This window comes from Capra hircus, chromosome 2 (assembly GCF_001704415.2).
Source record: "Capra hircus breed San Clemente chromosome 2, ASM170441v1, whole genome shotgun sequence".
NCBI classification, from domain to species: domain Eukaryota; kingdom Metazoa; phylum Chordata; class Mammalia; order Artiodactyla; family Bovidae; genus Capra; species Capra hircus.
This window is the reverse complement of record NC_030809.1, coordinates 109,428,434-109,436,697: the sequence shown is the minus strand read 5'-3', so window position 1 is coordinate 109,436,697 and position 8,264 is coordinate 109,428,434. Positions and strand designations below refer to the sequence as shown.

General features: G+C 48.3%; 1 protein-coding gene across 2 annotated transcripts in view; it reads left to right on the top strand.

The window, feature by feature from the left end:
* LRP2 (LDL receptor related protein 2) overlaps positions 2,004-8,264 on the top strand; it is a 181,412-nt gene continuing 175,151 nt past the window's right edge. The window contains exon 1 of one of the 2 annotated variants that reach the window (XM_018064165.1): positions 2,004-2,249. In XM_018064165.1, coding sequence (XP_017919654.1) covers positions 2,171-2,249 — 79 coding nt within the window. In that variant the 5' untranslated portion in view covers positions 2,004-2,170. The remainder of the gene's footprint in view (positions 2,250-8,264) is intronic. The other variant, XM_018064156.1, reaches the window with a different exon arrangement.

The following is an 8,264-nucleotide window of genomic DNA, read 5'->3' as shown; positions in this document are numbered from 1 at the left end:
CTATACACAAACGCAGCTGGTTCGTACGGTCAGCCTGAGCCCTGCTGTGCAACCACGTCAGGAATTCCAGTAAGTTGGCAACACTGCAGCACAAAGACAACAACAATGAGGGAAACCCTTCAGTGCAGAAAGGAATGTTTGGGGCCCGCGCTGCTACACAGAGAAAGGACACAAACACCGCCCCCACGCCCGCCCCCTCGCCCCCGATCGCGCCTGCGCTCCCTCTCCCGCACCTCCAGCACCCCACGCGCGCCCAGGGCTGGACGCAGCCCCTCCGGCGCCCCGGGAGCCCCCACCCGCGCACCGCCTGGGGCGCGCGCCTCCCCAGCGCCCGCAGCGGCTCTTTGTAATTGTAGTGCGGGGACGCTCATTGACTATGCAGGGCGGCCCCGGCGGGCGTCGGAGTGCTCTGACCCCGGCGCGGTCTCGTACCATCGCCCCGGCCGCCCGGAACCGGCATAAATCACCCACCGAGACTAAAATGCAGCTTCTCGCCCCCTCGCCGCCTCCCTCCTCCCGCTCGCCTCGTCCCCCTGACTTCCCAGCCCCCCATGCCCTTCGGGTCCCCAATCCTGCCTCCTCCGCGGCGCCGCCCAGCGCCAGAGGCTGCGCAGGGAGGCAAATAGCGTCCCAGTGACTTCGGTCGGAGCCGAGAACTCTGATTCCCAGTTCTTGAGAAGAAAGCTGCTAAATCTCTCCCGCCCCTGCTCGCACCTTCCTCTTTTTTAAGTCAAAGTTTTCTCTATCTGGGTCTATTTCTCTCGTCTTGTCTTTCAAAAGTAATATCTATTTCCCCTTCCTCTTCCGCTCAAATCTTCACCAGCCACTAAGTCCTGGACTGTTTGGGGTCAGTAGAGTTCCACAGAGTCTCTCAAGATCCAGGTTCGGGGAGAAGGGGTGGCAGTATCTGGGTCGGGGACTACGTGGGTGCTGGGCTGTCGTCTTGACGGCCATGGCTCCTCCGAGAGAAAGGGCTCCTGACTGAAAGGGCTCCAGGACCAGGGCCTGGCTCCGGGGTAAGGAAATTCCGGGGTGACCCTTGGCCTAGAAACGGTTCCTTCTCACATAGGGCTCCACGTGGCCAGGAAAGAGGTTGCACGGATCCTCCTTTCTGTGGGCACTGGAGCCACGTATCGGCTGAGGACGATGCTCAAGTTTCTCTCACAGTGCTCTTTGGGGCTCCCTCCTCCAGGCCCCGCCAGCCTGGCTAACGCTGCCCCCAAAGAAAGGAGTGGCGGGATTCTCTGAACCCTTTTAGTTTCTCCCTCACATGAAACGGCACCTGCACCGTCGAGAAGACGTTCATTCTTTCAGTTTTGCTTCAAAATGATCAGATTTGTAAGAAGCACGACCTGGCCGTGACACCTGTAGACGTGGTGCGTAAGAAAATCTAAACAAGGATCCGACGCGCCCCCATCACCCCAACATTGATCTAACTCCCCCCGTAACTCGTGAAAACATAGCGCACGCCATCTCAGCGCCCAGCTCTACAGGGGAAACCCGGGTGTCTGAGGGAGCTTGAGGATTGTAGACTAGAGAATAAAATAGCCACAAGTCTCGATCGAGCAAGCTCTCCATTCCTTTTTCCCCTTCCCTCCTCCTCCTTCCCTTATTTTCCCTTTTCAAAACCTGTATAGGTGGCCGACATCCTTGTGGACCGCCTAGCCTACTTCTGTGAGGAGACCAATCCTGCCCGCGTGTGATTGTGTCAGTGTAAGTGTGTGACGGTGAGGAGCGTGTGTGCGCGTATGAATGAGTGTACCTGGGAAGTGTGCGTGCACGTGTGAGCGGGTGCGTGTGCGCGCGCGGCTGTGTCTGTAGGAGTGCATGCGTGAGAGTGCACCCGTGTGTTCGGGTCCCGACTCCTCTCGAAGCTGCAAAGTGCAGGGGGCGGGCCGGGCGGCAGGGGGCCTGCCCCGCGGGATTCCCGCAGGCTAGTTCCGGGGCGGGCGGGTCTAAAGGGCTTTATGCATGGTCTGGAGGGTGGGGACTGGCGCCGGTAGAAAACGCGATTCTTCGGGCGCGGGTCCCAGCTTTCTGCCACTAGAAGCCCGCAGAGGTGCGGCCCTGAAAGAGCGCTCCCCAGTGGAGGCGCTGCAGTGCCGAGTGCGACGCGCGCCCACCTCCCGGGGAAGGAACGGCGAGGCCGGGGACCCGGACAGTCGCTGGGATGGAGCGCTGGGCGGCGGCGGCAGCGAGCACGCTGCTGCTGGCTTTCGCCGCCTGCCTGGCGCCGGCCAGTGGCGGAGGTAAGCGCCCACCGGTCCGAGCTCCGCGCCGAGTGCGGGACTTCCCTGGCTGCGGCAGGGTCGGGTCCGCGGGCGAGCGGAGGGGGCTGCGGCCGGCAGAGGCCAGGAGCGGGAGGCGGCCGGACAGCTCCCTGTGGGGCACTCAGGTTGCCCTGCGTGGGGCCAGCAGGAGCGCACCTCCTTCGCCCGCCCCGGCAGTGAGCTGTCCCAAACTTGAGAAAGCAGCCCCTGCGGTTTCGGTGACAGCACACCCCACAAGGACCCCGCCTTTGTTCCCACGGAGGTTTGTCCCAACCCTCCTGGAAGGTCCTTTGCTGCTCTCCCTGTGAGTCCGCAGCCTGCTCCCCGCGCTGGTTTCTTCTCTCCGGGGCCAAGCGGTCTTCCGCGCTGCTCGCTGCGCAGTTTTCCACCTGCAGCGCCCCGCCCGGGAATCCCTTCGCGCGCCCAGGCTGCGGGCTCGAGCACCCCGCCTTTCCGCAGCAGCGAAACTTGGTCTCGCGGTGACCCCCAAGAGACCGCATCTCGATAAAGATCATTCACTAGCCGAGATAAGGTCGGGAGGTGGGATTGGCCGAGAGAGCGGCTGATACGCTGCAGCATTTTCTTGAAGGTTTTCCCTTTCCAGCCGGGAAGTGGAGGCTTTTGTGTTGATGAATGGGGCTCGTCTGCGCGGCCAGAGTTTTGAGGGCTCGAATGGAGAAAGTTTCTGCGATGAAGCGCTGTAAACTTCTCTCAAGTTGTCGGGAGAGTTTTAGTTTTTCACAGGAACGGAGGCGAGGGGAAGAGGAGGAGGGAGTAGTGGAGAGAATAAAAAGAGTAAGACGGGAGGAGGAGAGAAGACAAGTAGAGAGTAAAAGGGAGAGAAGGAGGGGAAAGAGAGAGATCGGGGGCTGGGGTCGGGGAGAAGGAGAGAGAGAGAGGAAGCTAGGGATGAATGGGAGAGGCGAGGAGGCAGGGGAACAAGCGAGCTCTCTCCCTGGCTTTGCGTTGCTAGGTAGCAGCGAAGAGCTGCGTGTGACCGACCACCAGACAGACAGAGCGGACGCTGCTGCCTCCAAGGGGACTAATCTGTCTGTGGGGACGGGAGACCACCCTCTCCCCCACCACCCCTTCCTCCCGCTTCTTCCTTCTCGGACAACTTAATTGCCCTACAATGAAAATGAAGCCCCTATTGTTGTAGGATTAACCAAAGCAATACATTGATTTTCCTGGATCACATATTAGGGTTGAAGAGTGGGGACTGCAGAAGCCCCCATTTATGGCAGAGAGAGGGGATGGGCCAGTGGCATGTATTCAAATGGTTAATCTGCTTTCTTTCCTCAATTCTTAGAGTAAGCTCCTTAGAGGGAATCAACTAAGTAATTATACAGCAACTCCTAGCAGTACACATTGCAGACTTCCTGGGAAGAAGTTTGGAAACGCCAACAAACCTCACTGGTCGTGTAAAAATCTTTGAAAAAGGAGGGGAGGCAGGAAGAGAACGTTAATAATTATAACTTTGAAAACCTTTTCTCAGGGTTGGTAACAGAGAAAGAGAATTTATTATTATTGTGGAGGGTTTGTCCTAATTACAGCCACAAGTTTTTCTATGTTCTTGTCAGTGCCTGGCAAAAGGAAACCTTGTCTGGATTAAACTGGGATACATCTGGGTTGTCCACATACAACCCAAACAGATGTTTTCATCGCTGTGTTAATGCTTAGTCATCAAATAACCTGTACTTACTCTTCTTGGTAGTTTAGACCCATCCATCTTTCATTCTATAATAATAATCACATAATAATAATATGTATAGTATATATCATATACTTTTATGTGGCAGGCCCTGTTCTAAGTATTTTACACTTGTTGAAATTTAGTCTTTTATCATGCCCCTTTTTAAGTAAGCACTCTTACTGTTTCTATTTTACAGATGGGAAGTGAAGGCATAGACCAGTTAACTTCCCTAAGGTCATATGGCTAGAAAATCACTGTGAGACAATTGCCAGAGATTCTGATTCCAGAGGCTTTAACTAAACTGTTCTAGTATATGGCTCTTTGGTACTAGAAATGTCATACCCCCTTAGTTACTGTCCACGTGTGAAGTTACTAAAGAAGCCAAGGGACTTTTTGCAAGCACTGTAGAATTTGCTTGCTGCTCATAACTGGATATTTCCAGAAACTCTTTGCATGTTTCTATCCTCACTCTTAGTCTTCCCAATTGATCATTTTTACATACATGTCCTCTGAATATTGTCAACCTGGGGCTTTAACATTTCTAGATTCCTGTTGTATTAATTTTTGACTTAGATGAAGAAGTATGATGACATTGTAAATGCCCTTATTTTAGCATAAAATATTTTAGGTAAGATCACCCTGTAAACTTCATCTCATTAGAAACTGGAAAGTGTTTTGCAATTAGTCTTTTAAAAAATGTTGCATATCTGTGGCTAGAAATTATTTGCACTGCCCTCTCTTTTGCATAATGCTTTTTAAAAAATACTGGAGGGCCTGAAGCAATGGCTTCACCTCATTCTAGCTGTGTGACCTTGGGGAAGTCCTTTAACTTTGCATGGCTCAGATTGCTTATCTGTAAAACTGGTATGATAATGGGAGAATCTATTCTGTGACATTTTATGAACATAAGTGGTAAGTGTGCCTTAGCCTGGTGTAAGGCATTGTGGACAATGATCATGAACTAATAGCTCTTTTTATTACTTTGATTCACAATACCTTTTCTTGCTTACTGATCATATTTCTAATTTCAAAATGCACATGAGAATATCTTTAAGTATTTTCCACCTAACATTTCTCTGAAGAATTCCCAGATTCCAGGATGTGATTTGAAGTTTTTCAGAAAATGTTATGGTTTCTCAGGACAATGATATTCTTTCATCCAATAGAAGTTTGATTGTGCCCTTAATAGGATCAGGTTTTATGACAATTACATCTTTGGGTGCAGTTTATATGCTTAGAATTGTTGTGTGGCCAGTAGCAAACAGGCAACATTTTGGTTCTATTACGTCTCTATTATCTGTTGCTGCTTTTATTTCACAGCAGTTGGCTTTTCTTTCTCTTAGTGAAGTTCTTCCTTGCCAGTCTTTGGGGCTTCTGCTTAAACTTCCTGTCCCTGCCCTATTTTAATATAAACTTTTATAACCTTTAGATATATATCATTTGGACTGCTTGGCACTATTTTATAGCTAAGTAACTAAACCCTGGTGGAGAAGGAAATGGCAACCTACTCCAGTGTTCTTGCCTGGAGAATCCCAGGGACGGGGGAGCCTGGTGGGCTGCTGTCTATGGGGTTGCACAGAGTCGGACATGACTGAAGTGACTTAGCAGCAACTAAAGCCTGGAGGGAGACTGAAAGGAGTGAAAGGGTGGGGATTAAGTGCCTTACCTAAAGGGCATTGATAGAGCCAGGGTCTGAACTGGAGACTCCTCATTCTTCTACAAGACCTTTTTTAGATGCATGTCCTCTAAAAGTCCCCACATTGAGATCTCTAGATTCCTTTTGTGTTGATCCTGAATTATCAGTTGAGGCAAAGTATGATGAAAAGATGATCTTGGGTGAATCTTTAGTTGGGTGGGTTACCTGTCTCAAGCCTTTGCTGAATCTTATGATAGATTGATATAACCATGTGTTTTTAGCTTGATCCAGACCTCCCAAAGTCTGTGCCTCTGGATCCATTTTTTAAAAATTGTGAACCATCAGAGTACATTTCTGAAGAGCTGATAAAACTCAGATATTAATAGTTATAGTCTATTAATTTTGTGATCTTGAGGAATTAAAAAAATCATTACACTGTGGCAATCCACAAACATTTATTAATAAGCATCTACAGTGTGCTAGTAAGACAGCAGTATCAATAAAACAGAAAGGTTAAGGATGATGAGAACTGAAAAGAGGAGTCTAGATTCCACAGTTAAAATGGGGGGCAACTTTGTGTTTAAGATTCTGAGATAGTCATTTTCTAGTTCCTAATAACTCTGGCTAGGATTTCACCAATATTAGATTTGACACATTCCAGCCTCAGTATTTTGGGCTGCTTTTAGAATGATCAGATTGGTAGATGTTTTGAAATGTCAGAGATATTTCTTTGATGTTTCCCATGTTTATAAAGGGCCCGTACAAATGTTCCCTAATTGATTTCTTGACCATCTTAGCATCGTGAGACAAAGTAGGAAAAGTGTAAATTTGGGGATTAGAGGATGTGGATTTGAAAGTTGCCTCTGCCGTTTTCTATCTGGGAGATTCATTACAACATACTCAACTGCTCTAGGTTGGTTTTATCTATAAAATGGGCACATGTTTACCTCATAGGGTAGTTATGCCAGTTAACTGAAAAGAGTGTGAAATGCTTTTTAGACTGTGAGGTCTCATGTATTTCTATCTATCATGAGTGCCCTTTTCAAGAATTTAACTTTTTCTAAACTTGCGGAGAAGATATTGTATCTTGGTATCAACCCCCGCCCCCTTTTTAGTACAAGGGACCTTTAAATGATTTTCTTGTGCATCTTTGACACAGTGCTTTATTGGCTATAGCAACTTTACACATTAGTCTGAATTCTCATATTTGTAAATGACAGAAAACTCAGTTAAACTGCTTGAAGCCAAAAGGAAGGAGTATTGAAATATATAGTTGAAAGATAGAACTGTTAGGTTGAATCATATGGGATTGTTGTTTTCCTAGGTCAGAAGCAGTCAAATTTGGCAATTTGGTTCAACCTAGTATAGTTGGGCCGGAGAAGGCAATGGCACCCCACTCCAGTACTCTTGCCTGGAAAATTCCATGGACGGAGGAGCCTGGTAGGCTGCGGTCCATGGGGTCGCTAAGAGTCGGACACGACTGAGCGACTTCACTTTCACTTTTCACTTTCATGCATTGGAGAAGGACATGGCAACCCACTCTAGTGTTCTTGCCTGGAGAATCCCAGGGACGGGGGAGCCTGGTGGGCTGCCGTCTGCGGGGTCGCACAGGGTCGGACACGACTTAGCAGCAGCAGCAGTATAGTTGGGCGCTCAGGCTACTCCATGTTGATTGGTTTCTCTGTCTCCTGGTTCTGAGATGACTGTATTCTCTAGCGTGTTCTTCTCTGGTGCCACATCCTTTAATGTTATGTCCGATGGGAAAAAAAAAAGTTTTGTTTTAATTATACTCTGCAAAAGTCTCAATTGCATTTCAGGGACTCCTCTTATGTCATAAGCTCATTGGAGAACCAGTCACTATATCCAGGGATATGAAATGTGCCTCTGGCTTAGACTTGAGTCACATGCTTGATCTCTGAAGTCACAGACTGAAGTCTAGACCCCAGAGGGAAAATGAGGTAAGGCCCTCAGGAGAATGGTGAATAGATGTGGAGTTGCAGAAACAACAGATATCTGGAACACCTTATCAGATAAAACCAGTTTTCCATTTTGTGTATGAAGACAGACTTGAAATTTCTTAAGAGTAGGGGATCCTGGGATAACTCAATAATTGAAGAGGTAAAAGTCTTGCAAATATTAAAGCAAGACACTTACATGGTGTTGTGTTCTTGTGATCATGTGGCAACTAGAAGGTTGTTTTGTAGCCTAAGGGATTCTTATTTGGAGCTTGACTTTGTGATGGACTGGAATGTTCTGGAAAATGATCTGAGAGATCAAAGTATGGAAACTCTTGAGTCCTTTGTAAGATTTCATTTTTCAGCAAGTCCTAGGCCTTTGTCCCTTTTCCAACTTACTTCATTTGTTTTTATTCCTAAAATGTCCCTTTTCCAGACACTAGAGCTAAGAGAAAGGAGAGAATAGCTGTGAGAAAGAGCTAGAGAGAAAGGAGAGAAGAAGGGTTTGGAGACATATGAAGATGCTTCAAAGGAGACAATGCACTTTGGTGCTCATCTAAGAATCCTTAGCATATACCCTAGGGAACTTCTTCTAGCGACAGTGGAACAGGTATCTTTCACACTTCACTGGGTTAATTCAGAAATGCTAAACATTTGCCCTCTATGCCAGTGGTTACTTTGCTGGTCTTTAAGTGTTATTTCTAATATCT